The 16357-nt window shown below is 41.2% G+C and overlaps 1 protein-coding gene across 1 annotated transcript; it reads left to right on the top strand.

Annotated features, from left to right (window-relative positions):
• Positions 1-7213: 7213 nt before the first annotated feature.
• On the top strand, positions 7214-7635 carry LOC148350767 (histone H3). The gene has a single exon (XM_088355899.1). The coding sequence runs from the start codon at positions 7215-7217 to the stop codon at positions 7623-7625; it is 411 nt and encodes a 136-aa protein (XP_088212025.1). The 5' UTR covers position 7214; the 3' UTR covers positions 7626-7635.
• Positions 7636-16357: the final 8722 nt, after the last annotated feature.

Genomic DNA, 16357 nt, shown 5'->3' with positions numbered 1-16357 from the left:
AACGCCAAATATTTACCTTCATTTTTCAGTGCTATGCTTTATCCTTCAACCACCATTTGTAGCCTACCCTACACATTATAATCACGGATGATAAGAGATTTTTTTAATAAGAAAAAGAGATTTATTCACAAAAGATGGAAACAAATGGTTTTCTTTTTTGGACAGTGAAAGTTTTAACAATTTGTTTATTTTCAAATTTGAGTAAAAACAGCTTTACATTGTCAGTTAGTTCTTTGTTCCTTTATCTCTTTGTTTCCTTATCCTCACTGTAAATGTGGAACTGGAGTCGTCCAATTTCGTTGTCACAGCATATCCCATGTTGTAACAATGACAATAAAGGCATATTCTATTCTATTCTATTCTATTCTATTCTATTCTATTCTATTCTATTCTATTCTATTCTATTCTATTCTATTCTATTCTATTCTAAATCTGAACAAACTTACTTTAAACATCACAGACATAAACAAACTTAAGTGGGAGCTATGAACAACAATATGCTCGCATCAACTGTAATACTGCTTGGATATAAATAAGAATAATCACAAATATTCATGTGCAATTATCTCATCTCATTAGCTGCACCGCTTATCCTCAGTAGGGTCGCGGGGGTGCTGGAGCCCATATAATCTTAAATTATTAGGCTCAGCCTACTGAAACTCAAAAAATATTGCACCTTTACTGAACTCTTGTGGCGGGAAGGAGCTTTTGGTTTTTATTTATTACAAAAATCATACTTTTGACAGAAAGTAGTTAGACTTCCCTTTTTGACATTCTCAAAACATTCTGCTAGGTAATCCAACGAGCTGGATCCAGGGGCTACGTTTCTGACCCGCCTGGCCTAAAGTTCTTGCTTGTAAACAAATACAGTGGAACCTCGGTTCTCGACCATAATCCGTTCCAGAACCCTGTTCGAAAACCGATTTGGTCGATCACCGAAAATCGTTTTTGCCATTAAAAGTAATGTAAAATCCTTTTAATCCGTTCCAACACCCTGAACGCTTACAATGTGTCAGGTTTTCAATGTAAATCTCTGGATTTTCTGTCTCAAGGTAATTAGCTTGTTTTTATATTACTAAATATAAAAACAATGTTTCTCATACAAACACACACATAAAGTAACGTTTCAACAATGGGTGTAATTATATCTCTTGTACTTTTATCAATCTTGTATTCTTTTATTTTGAAATCGTGTTCTTGTCTGTACTGATTCCTCTGACGTTAATAAACAATCCCTCTCTCTGTTCGGGACCTCAGCCAAGAAGGGCGTGAGTTTTTTGCTCCCACCATCATGTCGAATTAAACTACATACATGTATTTTATCTGTGCAAATATAGCCACTAAATAGTTTTAATAATGTCTATCCCTGACACAATGAATGTAAACATGAAGCTAACCCAGGCTAATCGTACGTTCGCGTTAGCGTAATCTTCCGTACGAAAGATTACGCTAACATGAACGTGTACAACTAAAAAAATCAGGTCGTTTACATGTCATTTAGCACCCGGGTCTCCACAAAAAGTGGTGAGCGGTTAGAGGATAAAGAAAAGAATTATGAATAGGATTTCTTTCCTTTGTGGTGCTCAGCAGAAGCCATGCTGTATGTATAGCAAGATCGGAAACTCGCACACCTTCTTCATATTTTGCTATTATTTCTTTCTTAAATGCAATAGTTGTACGCAGTACTTTTCTTTTTTCACCTGTAGCAACTTTGCTGCTTGCACCGACTCTTCGGAGGTATAATTAGGGGCTAAAACACTCCGTTCACCGATATCTAAAGCGAAAGCAAAAAGAAGTGCGCGCGCACGTCATAAGAGTTCTTCACGAGGGGTGGGGGCAATCTACACCCGTACGCCGCTCAGCATCGCACCCTAGCGTACCGGCGTTCGAACTCCGATTTTTTTGAATGAAAAGCAAAGCAAGAATTTCTCGAAATTTTTGGTCGAGAACCGATTTGTTCGAACTGAGAGGCGTTTGAAAACCGAGGTTCCACTGTAAAGAGTTTTATGAAAAAGGACTGAGGTAAAATATAACCTCATTGAGCAGAGATTGGTCTAAAAATGCCAGCACCTCCTGATATTCAAAATAAACCAAAGTTTGGAAAGTTTATGGTATTGTTTTTATTTGGGACCTGATTCACTCTCCCTGTATTTTTTGTGTGATTCTTATAAACAAACAATCAAACAAAATAAAACAATATGCAAATATTGTTATGTGTTGAAGACAGAATTGGAAAAAAATAACCAGTTTATTTGATTCAATCATCTGTGTGTCAAGTTGTACAATAGACCAATATATTTTATTTACATTGTGCTTGTCACGCTCATATTATTTTGCTTCCATTAAAATATGTCGGTTCATTCGTATTTAATTTAATCGTGTCAAGTTGATGAACTCAAATCATGTTCACACACAAAAAATAGGACATAAGTGGAAATATATCGAGCTAATAATACAAGCCAACCAGAACGTAGTGCTGGCACAGTAACACTGTATAACGATTAGATCAAATTTAGAGCACGAGACTTCACGGGCCTCTAAGCAGTGACTCACAGTCAACCAATCAAATCCGTGCGCTAGCACGGTTAACCAATGGAAGGTCAGTACAGTATATGTTTTCAGTCTTAGAAATGTGTGTGGTTCCTTTGTTTTCCACTCTTTTCTAAATGATTTTATCACTAAAGCAAAGCTATTATTGGAATTAAGGTCCATTCAACCTATCAGTACAAACCACAAATTATTAGTGAATTAGAATCGTGTTTATTGTCATTGATAAAAACGTATTAAACATTGTTTACAACACGGTCTTAAAGTATAAACTGGTTTAGACTGCAATTGTAATAATAATGTATTGAACCTTAGCAACAAATGTCCCAAATTTGTCGATAATTTAGATCTGAATACCCAATTTTCTATAGAACAGTATATTTTAAGATCCAGTGTTGTAAAGTTATAATAGTTCTATTTTAAAATGAAAAGAAAAAAGGCAGTAAACATGTTTTTTTTTGTTGTTAACAAGTATTTTCTGACAATGCATTTTGACTTCCTGAGCTATGATATCATCAGAGAAATACAAGCCTGTCACCATATTAGTTCACATGTTAAATAATAAGCGCTTTGGGAAGCCTTGACTTGGAAAGCGTTATATACTGTAAATGCAGATCATTTCATTTCAATTAGTCAAAGAGGTTCCAATTGTTTAAACCCATGTTTTGGTAATTTTCCTGGATAATGCTAAGGCGTGTCGCAGGTGGATGCAGTAATGGTTTGGGTCACGGTGTTAATCTTTTCCGCAGGCGGAAAGAAAAAAAATATACGAAAACATGGACACAATTCGTGAAGTACAAGAAAGTGTGAAAATGCTCTTCGAAGAGGTCGTTGTTATGCTTGGCGCATTTTAAGCTTAATTGCTTCGAGGAAACCTGTAGTGTTGCAAAATAATTTGATAAATTAGATTACAAAGGAGACTCAAGCTTTGCCATCACCATCCCAGGTTTCTCGACTGCGCTTTACACAGACTCAGCAAGGCAAATAGCCGTCAATGCTGTGCTTGCGCTTGCTGAGTTGTCTCTCCAGTACAACCACAAGTTCACAGAAGCTGATGATTTCCTTCGGATGGAACAACAGACTGTGGCAGGAAGTAACCACACCTGCTTGGCAGCACCGCTGGCATCAACACCGAAGTCCGAACCAATTTGTTTTTTAAGTATATTTTAAATAAAATTCATCTGCATAACAACTACTCAGTATTCTTTCAGACAACGTTTCCATACAGATGACTGTATCGTTCTCAATGACTTAAATGAAAGATTATTTCAAATATGACATACAGTGGTGTTCAAAATAATAGCAGTGTACTGTAGTGTTTTTTTCCATGCTGTAGAGGTCACCCAGCATCCACCCCGAAGAAGAAATCTGGCTTCTACTTGGTTCGTTTGTAATCATCACAATGTGTACTGTATAGCTAGTGCGCTAAGAACATTGCAGTTTTTACTGTTTAACGTCTCGCGCATCCTTTCAATATGCTTGGTGTAAAGTGTAAGGAAGAGGCGAGACGTTTCTTTTGAATCGAAAGTGGAATAAGAAAGTTTGATGCGGTTGAGCAAATGGTCGTAAGACTTTTTTCGGCCACTTTTTACCACGGAGGAGGATCTTTTGAAGCGCATCTCCCAAAAGTAAGTTAAACCTCACTATTTATCTTTGTAGAGCATTTTCATAGTACAAAACAATACAGGTTACTAAGGCCCTAAAGGTACTTATATAAACTTTAAACCAGCATTCCATATACAATATAGCACTTAGGCAACTTAGAAACAAATTCAACTTACGAACGTTCGCCCGGAACCTAACTCGTTCGTAGGTCGGCAGTGTCTGTAGTTCGGAGGAGTGTGTTCAAGTATATAACAGTTTCTGCTGTGGTATTTGTTTTTTGAAACTCAAGACTATTCTATATTTTTTTTAAAAAGGTAGGATTCAGCAATCCCAGCATTTTTATATCACCCCACAAGGTTTCCGATTGGATTGAGATCTGGGGATTGGGCTGGCCACTCTTAACAATAATTGTATTGGTTTGGAACCAAGACTTTGCTTGTTTACTGGTTTGTTTGTTTTTGTTATATAGCAAAAGCACATCACTTTCTAGTTATTGTACTTGTAATGGTATTTATCTTCTTCAGTTCAGTTTCTCATTCTGTTTGTATACGTATGCCTATTGTGTTGCTTCAATTCATAGTCTAATCCTTTATTCCTGTGGGAGTGTCCGTCACATTGTTGCAAAACAGGTGGCAACCTTTGGGAATGTATAGCCATTGCAGACAGTATCATACTAAAGGAAAAGCAACATGACTTCCTATTGGGATCACGGTCTCAAACATTTGAAGACTCTAAATTAATAATCAAGTAGGTTGGGCAGACAGTGTTGTGTGACTTGTTCAATGTGTAAACAAGTTACTTTGACCTACCACCCATAAACTAACGTTATTTTCACTTTTGTTGGTTTCAGAATGTCTTCAGCAAGGAGAAAGTAAACTTTGATGAAAGTGATGAAGAGTCAAATGGTGAAACCCTAAAGAAGTGAAAAATGAAAACCAACATCTCATTGTCTGCCCAGCAGTTTAGGACATTTAGCCCCAACCAGTCAAATCAAACATGCCAGCACAAATGAGTTTGCATCAGCCCTACACCAGATTTCTCTGGTCCACCCAACACAAAACATGTGCATTCCCTCCTCGCACCACAGAATACTTCTGACGATTTGTCTCATATTTACAACTCTAAAATAATATACTGAAATGAAGGGGTCAATTTTTATTGGCCCGCGGCAAATTCTGAAAATATAGTTGAATATGGCCTGCACATGGCGCTTGAGCTCAACTCTGTTGCACTTCTAAGTTTTAACACTAGATAGAGCCAGTAACGGAAACAGTGATTCTCCACCCATACATTTGGGATTCCCTGAACTGGAAAACATTGGAATTGTGTTTTCTTTGCTTATTTAATGAACCTTCTTGTCATGCATTTGAACTGTCATTGAAATTCAAAGTGTATCACTGTGTAACTTATTCTGACACAATATAGATTGATTGTTAATTCTAAACCCTATCAGTGGAGATAAACGTAAATCTTGCTACTAAAAATTGGTTAACAACAAAATTAGAGTAGATGACCGTCTATCAAACTGAAAAATAAATAAAATATCCATCCATTATCTGCACCGCTTATCTTCAGTTAGATCGCAGGGGTGCTGGAGCCCATCCCAGCCATCTTCAGGCAGTAGGCAGGGGACACCCTCAACTGCTTGCAAGCTAGTCACAGAGACAACTCGCTCGCTCATTCACACCCAGGGACAATTTGGACCGGCCAATTAACCTGACATGCATGGTTTTGGAATGTGGGAGGAAGCCAAAGTGCCCGGAGGAAACCCACGCGACCCACGGGGAGAACATGCAAACTCTACACAGGAAGGTTCGATCTCATGACCTCAGAACTGTGCCGCACACGCGCTAACCACTGCCTCGCCATGCTGCATGAAATTAAACATATTTAACAAAATAAATATTACCAAACCTAGAACAAGTCCAGTAGCTTTTCTTTCCTCTGTCTAACAGCATAGGAGCTACACTCAGGTATTGTTGAGGTTTGTATTCGAGATTGTATCGCTATATACAAAAAATGTAATCAAACTTTTTTTCTCCTCCTGGCCCTTTCAAAAAAATGTTTAAGCCAATGCGGCCCGCGACTCAAAACGTTTGCACACCCCTGATTTATGCAATAGACCATGCCTGGAGAAGAAAATCTTGGACAGTACCCATAAATGGAGAAGGAAATCTTCAAGTGGTTTGAAGCCTAGAGACAAAATGGATATGGGATGGAAGAAGAAAGTATCTTTAGAAAGTGACAGAGCAAGTTCTTTGAAGCTCTATAATGTATTTAATATAACAAAGTCATAGAAAACCCTCAGTTTTCTTTTCAATATTTGATACAATAAGAAACAAAACAGAGAGGTTAGCTCCAGTAGCTTTTTGGTTTGGTTTGAACAAATTTATTGACACTAAGAACAGAAAACAATCATGACAATCTCAACAGCAATTAAGCACATTCACAATATTATATTCCAATATTACGTTTTTAACAGCAAACACAAAGTGAGGTTTGAACAAACCTTCTCGAAAATCAAACATATTCACAATTTCATTATATAACATCTTTGTTAGTGTCAATAGATCCGTCCACCGAAGAGTTATAACCCCGCTAGCCTCTTATAACACCTTTTAAGGTAGTTACCATCAATCCATCATCTGTACCGCTTAAACTCGGTAGGGTCACGGGGGTGAGGTAGTTACATTTTCTTTTTCTAAATCAGGTGTGTCTTACATTTGGCCCGAGGGAATTACAATCTTCAATAAGAGGCAGAAATTGGCTTAGGTTGCCAGGTATGAGCCTATTGGCTCTTAGTGTTCTTTTCGCCAAGTTCTCGTTTGCCCTCTCATATCAAAAAAACCCTCGATATGTAAATGTATTTCCTTCATTGAACTCTGAGCGCGGTCAACCGTTGAGGAGCTGTAGTCTCTTTTGATTGGTCATTTTAAATTATTTGTGTGCAATGGCCATGCATCGTTGAAGTGGGCGTGTCTAAAACAAACCAATCATCGACTTGTTGTCAGGATAAAAGCTGACTCTCAACAGTAAGCATTGAATATCCCTTTTTGTTGAAAATGGCAAGAACCAAGCAAACTGCCCGTAAATCCACCGGTGGTAAGGCCCCGAGGAAGCAGTTGGCCACCAAGGCAGCTCGCAAGAGCGCCCCGGCCACTGGAGGCGTGAAGAAGCCTCATCGCTACAGGCCAGGCACAGTCGCCCTGCGTGAGATCCGTCGTTACCAGAAGTCCACCGAACTCCTGATCCGCAAGCTCCCCTTCCAGCGTCTGGTTAGAGAAATCGCTCAGGATTTCAAGACCGACTTGCGCTTCCAGAGTTCCGCTGTCATGGCTCTGCAAGAGTCCAGCGAGGCTTACTTGGTGGGCTTGTTCGAGGACACCAACTTGTGCGCCATCCACGCCAAGAGAGTCACCATCATGCCCAAAGACATCCAGCTGGCCCGTAGAATCCGCGGAGAGCGTGCTTAAACTTCCACAATCGAACTACCCAAACGGCTCTTTTAAGAGCCAACTACCTGAGCTAAAGGATGTATTCCTTAGTGTCTACATGAGAATAGAATAAACCTCCGCCCTGGTTTATTCCTGGACGCTGGCTATTTCAGCTGAAAATGAAAATCTCCATTCTGATCCCTGAATGTAGGATGTTGCATACAGTTTTGGGATCGTATTAATGCAATATGTGGTAATTCAAAGATAGGCAACATTGTGCATATTCTAGGTTAGTCTGGTTCGAAAGTTAACTAGCCACCTGAGAAATGATTTATTAATGCAATATTTATTTCTATTATTTTTAAGTTCTCTCTACAAAACAAATACAATTGGAACAGGGCTGTGTGGTTAACCTGTTGCTTTATATTTGTTCCCATATATATTTTATCGTTGTACTAATAAGCTGGTTCGTTTTTCCTGTGCCTGGATACTGAAAAGCCCGAACTAGAAATGTAAACGCATTCATTGCATATCTAATTGCTTATAAGAGGTTACAGGTTATTTAACAATCCTCTTGGGAATCAGTTTACAAGCCATCCATTCCCTGCACCGCTTATCCTCAGTAGGGTCGTGAGGGTGCTGGAGCCCATCCCAGCTGACTTCGGGCAAGGGACACCCAGCCACTACCAGGGAACACAGATGGACAACTCACTCGCTCATTAACGCTGAAGAACAATTTGGACCAGCCAATTAACTTGACATGCATGTATTTGGGAATATGGGAGGCAACTCTCGCTGAGGAGATCATGCAAACTCCACACAGGAAGGCTGCTGTAGGTGGACTTGAACCTCTTCACCGTGGGGCTGCGCGCTAACCACTCAGCCTGGTTCGCGAACATTGCTGGTTAATTAAACCAGTTGAACTGGATAGGGACTTTTTTAATACTTTTTAAAAAATTATTCACTAATCATGCATGGACTTTCCCCATCATCTCTTTCAGATCTGATTTCCCCCTATGTCCCGGCCCGAAGCCTTCGTTTCTGAGAGCGCCGGTCTTCTGGTGATCTCAAGAGCCAAGAAGTGTTCCGCAGGTTCGAGAGCGTTCTCCATCTGGGCACCTGTGTTATGGAATGCTCTTCCCCCTGAGATCCGATCTGTAACCTCAGTGGAAATATTTAAGTCTAAGCTTAAAACTCACTTCTACTCTAGATTGTGTTAGCTGCGGTTGATGGTGGACGCATCAGGTTAGCACTGCTCGTTCTATGCGTTTATACTGACATTGGCGTCGGTTTTAAGAGTATTGTTAATTGTTAACTTTACAATTCTAACCATTTTAACATAGTTAGAAGTAAAGCAGCCGAGTCCTGCCATGGCCGGGCATTATACCGGCGGGCGGAGACGTAACTGCGTGAGATTCTTGCTCAAAGATGTTGTGGCAATTTCGGAGGGAATGTCAAGGACGGATTTTATTAACAAGTTTGTTGAAAAGATTCTGAAGTTTAAAAAGGAGGAGGTACATGCTGTCATAAAAATGACTTCTGGCAAAGGCTTTGATGTGAGTTTTGAAACGGCAGCTCTTTATCAAGAGTTTTGGAATCGCTTTGAGGGAGTGAGGTCCCAGTTTTCAGGATTTACAGTGGAGAAGCTGACTGATAATGCTAACAAGATTGTCGTTGTTAGAATGTTTAGTGAAATAATCAGTGCTGATGACGTCTGTTATTGGTTGAGTAGATACTGCTCAGTAAAAGGCCAGGCTATGAAGGTGAGGTGTGAGAAAGGCTATTGGAATGGTGCCTGGAGGGTACCAGTCCAACTACGGCAAGATCCTCAGGGCTTTCAGGGACTGAAACAAATTCCGTCGACTATATTCCTGGGGGAAAACCGTGGCTTTATCCACTATCAAGGGCAACCGAAACTCTGTCGCAAATGTGGTGAGCATGGGCATCTGGCTGAGGTATGTGATCGAATTTTTTGTGGAAAGTGCAGAACAATTGGACATTCCTTTGAGGAATGTATCAATAGCAGAAAATGCAATCTCTGTGGAGAAACGAATCACCTCTTTAGAAACTGCCCGAATTCGTTTGCTAACAAATTGAAAGCTAGGAAGGCAGTTAACAAAGACAACAAAGACAATGAAATGATGTCAGACAACATAGATAATGAAATGAATAAATGTCACAAAGACAATGAAGTGAATAAAGATAACAAAGACAATGAAATTAATAAAGTCATGGAAATACAAAATGAAAATGAACAAGAAATTAATGAAGTTATAGAAATACCCAATGAAGATGAACAGGAAATGAATAAAGTTATGGAAATACCCAATGAAATTGATCAAGAAATGCACAAAGAAATTGGACAAGACAAACAAATTGAAAAAACAGATGTACCTACCAAAACCCCTGGAGCAGAGACCAGAGAATCAAAATTGAAACAGGAAGAACCTGGAAATTCTAATTCGATTTCTCATAAAATACCTGAATTTGGACATGACAAACGAATAGAAAAAGCAACTGCCACTCCGAAAACACATATTAATCAGGAAGGGCCTGGAAGAGAGTTCAAATTAGCAAATTTGTTTGCTACGCCATTGCCGGGATTTGGAGAAGACAAACAAATCGAAAAGGCGAATGACTCTCCAAAAACCCATACGGGCACTGGAAAGAGGAGTAAAAGTAAGACAAAATTGGGAGTGGTGAAAAAACCAGAAACAAAGATAAGAGATTTAGAAGAAAGCCGATTGCCGGTGAATAAGCCCACAAGGGAACTGTATGAAGTTGAGACGGAGGAAGTCGGGGAGGGAAAAAATCTGACCCTTAGTGGGCAAGGAAGTAAGAGACCCCTTGATAGGTCCTCTGGCTCACCCCCTAACCCAGAAAAAAGGGGAAGACCTGGAACCACAGACAGAGAGTCAGAGGGTCCCAGAGTTTTCCCCGCTGAGTCTCAAAATGAGGTACTACTCTTAAGTGATGTGTCTGACACAGGTGACACTCTCGATGATCTCGATGATCACCAAAGAATGGACTCAGATCCCCCGGTTTTGTCTAACTAGTTTAAATACTTTAACAACAATTATGAACATTACATTCTCTACTATCAATGTGAGAAGTGTGAGATCAAAGGTTAAGGCTCACAGTGTTTTATCGTTCTTAAAAACTATCAGAACAGATGTGTTTTTACTACAGGAATGCTGCATCCCCTTTCTAAAAAATTATAAACAGTGGGAAGAGATTTGGCCATATCCGTCATTATGGAGTGGCTCGAATGAAAACCGTAACGATGGGGTAGCCATTTTAATAAACAACCCTCAACTCATCATAAAGGGGAGTACTGTGATGAGAGACGGACGCGCAATCTTAGCAAGACTTTCTTATATAGGGAATGATTTTAACCTCATTAACATATACGGCCATGCCGACAGACAACTCAGGTACGAACTTTTAGAGGACATCCAGTCGCATATGCTAGGCCATCAACCACTAATCGTGGGAGGAGATTTTAATTGCATCCTAAGTAGGAAGGATAGAAAGAGGAACGATGAGGAGTTTAAAGTAGATAAAACATCAACTTTATTACAAGACATGTGCCGGACATTTAAACTGGTGGACTGTTTCAAATCCATACATCCAGGAGAGGAGGGCTTCACCTGGTTCAGTAGTGACAATGCCAGAGCCTCTCGAATAGACTACATATTTACGAGGGGTTTAGCACAGAGTGATGCAAGATTAATTCCAGTTTTTTTTTCGGATCACTTGCTACTGTCCTGCTCTTTCTCATTTCCTTCAGGTATGACTGTTGGGAAGGGTTTGTGGAAGTTAAACTGCTCCCTGCTGGAGGATGAGGCTCTAGCCGCACAATACAGGGAGCTGTACAAAGACTGGCAGACCCTTCAAGACTCGTATGATTCACGAGCACAATGGTGGGAAATGACAAAGAAACGAACACAGACCTTTTTTAAAAATGCAGGGAAAAACAAGAAACTTAAAGAGATGAAACGCATGTTGGGACTACAAAGAAGACTCCAACGCTATTTCATCCTAACAGAAAAGGGGATGGACTTTAATGATGAAATCAAAGAGACCAAACAAGAACTAAACGCTTTGGCGGAAATAAAGAGCAAAGGCATCATAATAAGAAGCAGAGAAAGAGAAATAGAAGAAGGGGAAAAATGTACACGCTACTTTTTAAAAAAAATTATGGGCAAAAATGAGGGGATTTTTAAACTTCAAAACGAAAACGGGCAAATAACAAAGGAAAGTAGTGAAATAACCAGATTGGTCGAAGACTACTACAAAAAATTATTTGAAAAGAAAGAAACATATGAGAATGAAATGGGGCATGTATTAGATCATATTTCAAGATCAGTGCGTCAAGACCCCTTTTTAACATCGGACTTTACCCAAGACCAACTGAATGATTGCATAAAGACTATGAAAAAAGGCAAATCACCCGGGGAGGACGGACTCAACCTCGAATTTTACCGGACTTTTTGGGATATTTTAGCACCAGATCTGTTAACTGTTTTTAACGAATTTTCCAGTCGAGACCATATGCCAGACAGTTTCAGAATAGGGATAGTTACTCTATTGCACAAAAAAGGAGACAAAATTGACTTAAAAAACTGGCGACCCATAACGCTTTTAAACGTGGACTGTAAAATTTTCAGCAAGCTTCTAGCAACACGAATGTCTGTTGTCTTGGGAGACTTGGTTGATCCAGACCAAACCTGTGCCATTGTGGGAAGGAAGATCAGCGACAGTCTCATGCTGATCCGTGACACCATTTGTTATGCAAGAGACAGAAACATGCGACTAGCGGTCCAAACCTAGACTTTGAAAAAGCCTTTGATCGAGTCTTGCACCAATACCTCTTCAGGGTGTTGCAAAAATGTGGTTTTCCCCAAAAATACATCAAGTGGGTAGGACTGCTATACCGAGACATCTACAGCAAATTCATGATTAACGGGAATTTATCGGAAGCAATCGAGATCAACTGCGGTGTACGTCAAGGTTGCCCTATGTCCCCCCTTCTCTATGTTCTTTGCATTGAACCTTTGGCACAAATGTTAAGAAAAGATAGATTTGTTGAAGGCGTCAATATCCCAGGAAGTGGGGGACAAATTACCAAGTGTGTTTTGTACATGGATGATTTTAATATTTTGTGTACTGACCGCGCATCTGTTGAAAGAGCCCTTGACTTGACTGACCTGTTTGGGAGGGCGTCTGGGTCAAGGCTAAATAGAGAAAAATCACAAGTGAAGTTTTATGGAATGTGGAAAGAGACAGAAAAGGCAGGACTCCCGCTGACGGTGTTAAAGACAGACCAGAAAATCCTAGGGATAAAATTCAATGCGGATGGAGGAGGCGAGACCAACTGGGATGACGTGACAAGGAAAGTTAAGCAAAAACTTGTTTTTTGGTCACTAAGAAAACTGACAATAGAGGGGAAGGTCCTAATCATCAAAGCGATCATCCTCCCAATGCTTTTGTCAATCAGTTTAATTTTTATGCCTAAAAGAAACGTGCTGTTACAACTGGACCGAGCCATCTTTCGCTTTGTCTGGGGCTCAAAGTGGGAAAGGATAAAAAGAGATACAATGAAAAAGAAAAAGGAAAAAGGGGGGAAAGGAGTGCCTGACCTCCAGCTTTTCCTGGGAAGCAAATATGTCTCTCTCCACTTCCAAAACGCTGTGGGCCCACCCAACAACCCGAAAAGTCAAGCAATGACCCGTTTTTGGATGGGCTCATATTTGCGGAAGCTAAAGCTTGTACCAGACAATCGTTTGATTCCAGTTTCGTTTAACTTGCCACCAACACATCTCTTTATTCGGGATTTTTTGAAGAAGTTTGATTTGGAAACACAAGAATGTCACACTTTACAAAACCACAGGGCCCTTATTGCTATTGTGCAAGAGCGAGCAACAGTAAGCCCTGTGCGGGGGCTTGCGTTTGGCGAATCCACAACGGTTTGGAGCAACGTCAATCATCCTGCCCTCCCAAACAGACTAAGAGACTTGTCATGGATGGTGGCTCATGAAGTTCTCCCAGTCAGAGCCGTAATGCACCACCGAGGAATGTCGGCGACTTCGACGTGCCCTCGACCTGGCTGTGGCGCCCAGGAGTCGGTGAGGCACCTTTTTTGTGAGTGCAGCGCTGCCCAGGTCTTGTGGACAATGGCCGAACAACTAGGAAAGTTCCCGGACTTGCCAGCAGGAGAGGTCCCTGATGCACAGTACGTGCTTTACGGGGTGAGTCGGTCGAGGAGGCCTGGGAACGACTTTGCCAGGGACTGGCTCACTCTCGCCGCCATCAAGGACGCCATCTGGACCTCCAGAAACCTGCTGGTATGGAGGTGCAGGCAGATCCCCCCCCGTGGCTGTGCTCCAAATGGCTGCAGATACCATACAATCTGCGAGCGGCGGGCCTAGGACGCAGCCATAAAGAAGACTCGTCTGCACCCACCCGGAGGGGGGAGCCGGAGCTACACTGTGGGAGTCCCGGCAGCAACGGCCTGGGTTGTGGAACCCAGAAGGGAGAGGACCCACGCAGAAGGGAGAGGACCCACACAGAAGACTGGAGGAATGCTGCTTGGGAGGGTGGGGTGGCAGAGCTATGCCCTTGCACAATAGTATTGCCTTTTACACGCTGGTTAACTACTGTTAAAAGAAAATAACTCTGAAATTGTTTAATTGATGTTGAAAATGTCAGGAAAAAATGTTAAAACGTCATATCGTCACGTCATATTGTCAGATATATATAAAAAAAAATTGTGAATATGCTTGATGGCTGTGTTTTGCTGCTGTTGGTGTCGGTGGATTTGTTCAGACCGAGGACAATCGACTTTGGCCTGGACGGATCTATTGACACTAACAAAGATGTTATATAATGAAATTGTGAATATGTTTGATTTTCGAGAAGGTTTGTTCAAACCTCACTTTGTGTTTGCTGTTAAAAACGTAATATTGGAATATAATATTGTGAATGTGCTTAGTTGCTGTTGAGATTGTCATGATTGTTTTCTGTTTTTAGTGTCAATAAATTTGTTCAAACCAAAAAATATGAATAACTTAAACTTCTTTTATGTAATAACTTGTGAAGCCCTTTGAAACTCTTTGTGATAAAGGGCTATACAAATAAAAATGACATGACTTATGTTTGGAGGTGTTGGGTAATTTTCGTCTATTATCAAAACAAACAAAAGTTACTTATCTGACTCCAAATTACGGTAACCTTACCCGCCATTCATCCAACAATTACGCGCGCTCGTTCTGCAATTGAGAGGTCTTAGGAAGCCGGCATTTTCACACACGAGTGGATTTATTCCTTTACAAACAAATCTAATACAAACACCTGGATCTCGGGTCCCTCTCAATACAACCCTGTGCGTCTCTGTCACCTCAGCAGACGAACTCTCTCTTCCGAGTTGGCCAGGGCGGTTTTAGATTACACAATATGCAAATAATATGGCTAAATATGGAAAGACAACAACCTGGCATAAAATCATTGGCTATGTATATGCTGCAGTTAACTTTAGCTTTCTTATGATTGGCTTTCTTTGTTCTGCAGGATGGCGTGGCGACTCCTCCTTTCTGTGGTATGCAGCCGTTGAGCCTTGTTGGGTGATCTGGCGCCTCTTTATCTCATCTGGGTGTTCCTGTAACATTCCAGTCATGCTTTCGCACTCAATCACTCCTTATATGGCAACACAAGCACACCGCATACCGCAACCGCTCAGCAGCACAGCATAATAACATATTCTTTTATTCCCTCTCATGACCTCAGACTACTGAGGTCATCACCTACACCACGTTCTTACAGCTCCGATGCTCGGAGAGGGACAGCACCACCGTCATCCTGTGGCTCTTTTTGTGGGATCAGCATGTACTGCCCTCCTTTTGGCAGTGGGCCCAGCGTGCGTTCGATGGTCCTTACAGTCAGGGATCTGATACAAGGTATACAACAACATCCGCACAACACCATAATAGCCGTAAAAACTGCAAGCGAAATCAAAATGGAAGCAATCAAACTCTTATACTTTCCAAACACATTCAACCAATCAGAATACCAACTTGAGTCGACTCCTGAATGCTCCTTCATTTTATTACTCAATGTACGCAGTCCCTCCAATGCCTTGGTCAGGCGGCCATCAGGAGAGGTGTTGTTGGGAATCAGAGTGCAACACTGATCCCCAAAAATGCCACACACCCCTCCTCTCTCAGCCAAAACCATATCTAACCCTATTCTATTTTGGAACGCCATCAATGATGTCGCAGCTAGTTGCTCATGCACTGCTTGGAGTGCGGAAGTAGTAAAGTTTGCCAATCGCTGGACATTATAGTGGATATAATTAATTCTATCCACGTTCTTATTTACCGTTACAAACAGGAAGATACTCTCCCATCCTGCTGCCACCTGGTCAACCAATTTATACTCATCCGGGACCCCTCTAGGAACGCCAATCGCATCTATGTACGTAGGGTCACCGGCACTAAGCCATTCTTGCATATCCCTTTTCCTCCTTGGGAGGAAGGGGACTCTTCCCCATTGTACACTATCTTTCCAATTCATCTTGGTGAGGTCTACCGCTGTCACGCTAACTGGCATGATCAACGTGACCAAGGCACACCTACCTGAGGCATTGGTGGGCAATCTGTCGTACAACACTTTCGTTCCACACCACAGCCAAACATCAGCTCGAGCAAGCGGGGTACCTGCTGGCAGAGACACATTATCGCCGCACCATGACTCTTGGATCTGGCCAATGCCAG

This window comes from Urocampus carinirostris, chromosome 16 (genome assembly GCF_059441175.1).
Source record: "Urocampus carinirostris isolate Australia breed hairy pipefish chromosome 16, RoL_Ucar_1.0, whole genome shotgun sequence".
NCBI lineage: Eukaryota > Metazoa > Chordata > Actinopteri > Syngnathiformes > Syngnathidae > Urocampus > Urocampus carinirostris.
Note: the sequence above shows the minus strand (reverse complement) of the source record. Positions and strands in the feature narration are given on the sequence as shown.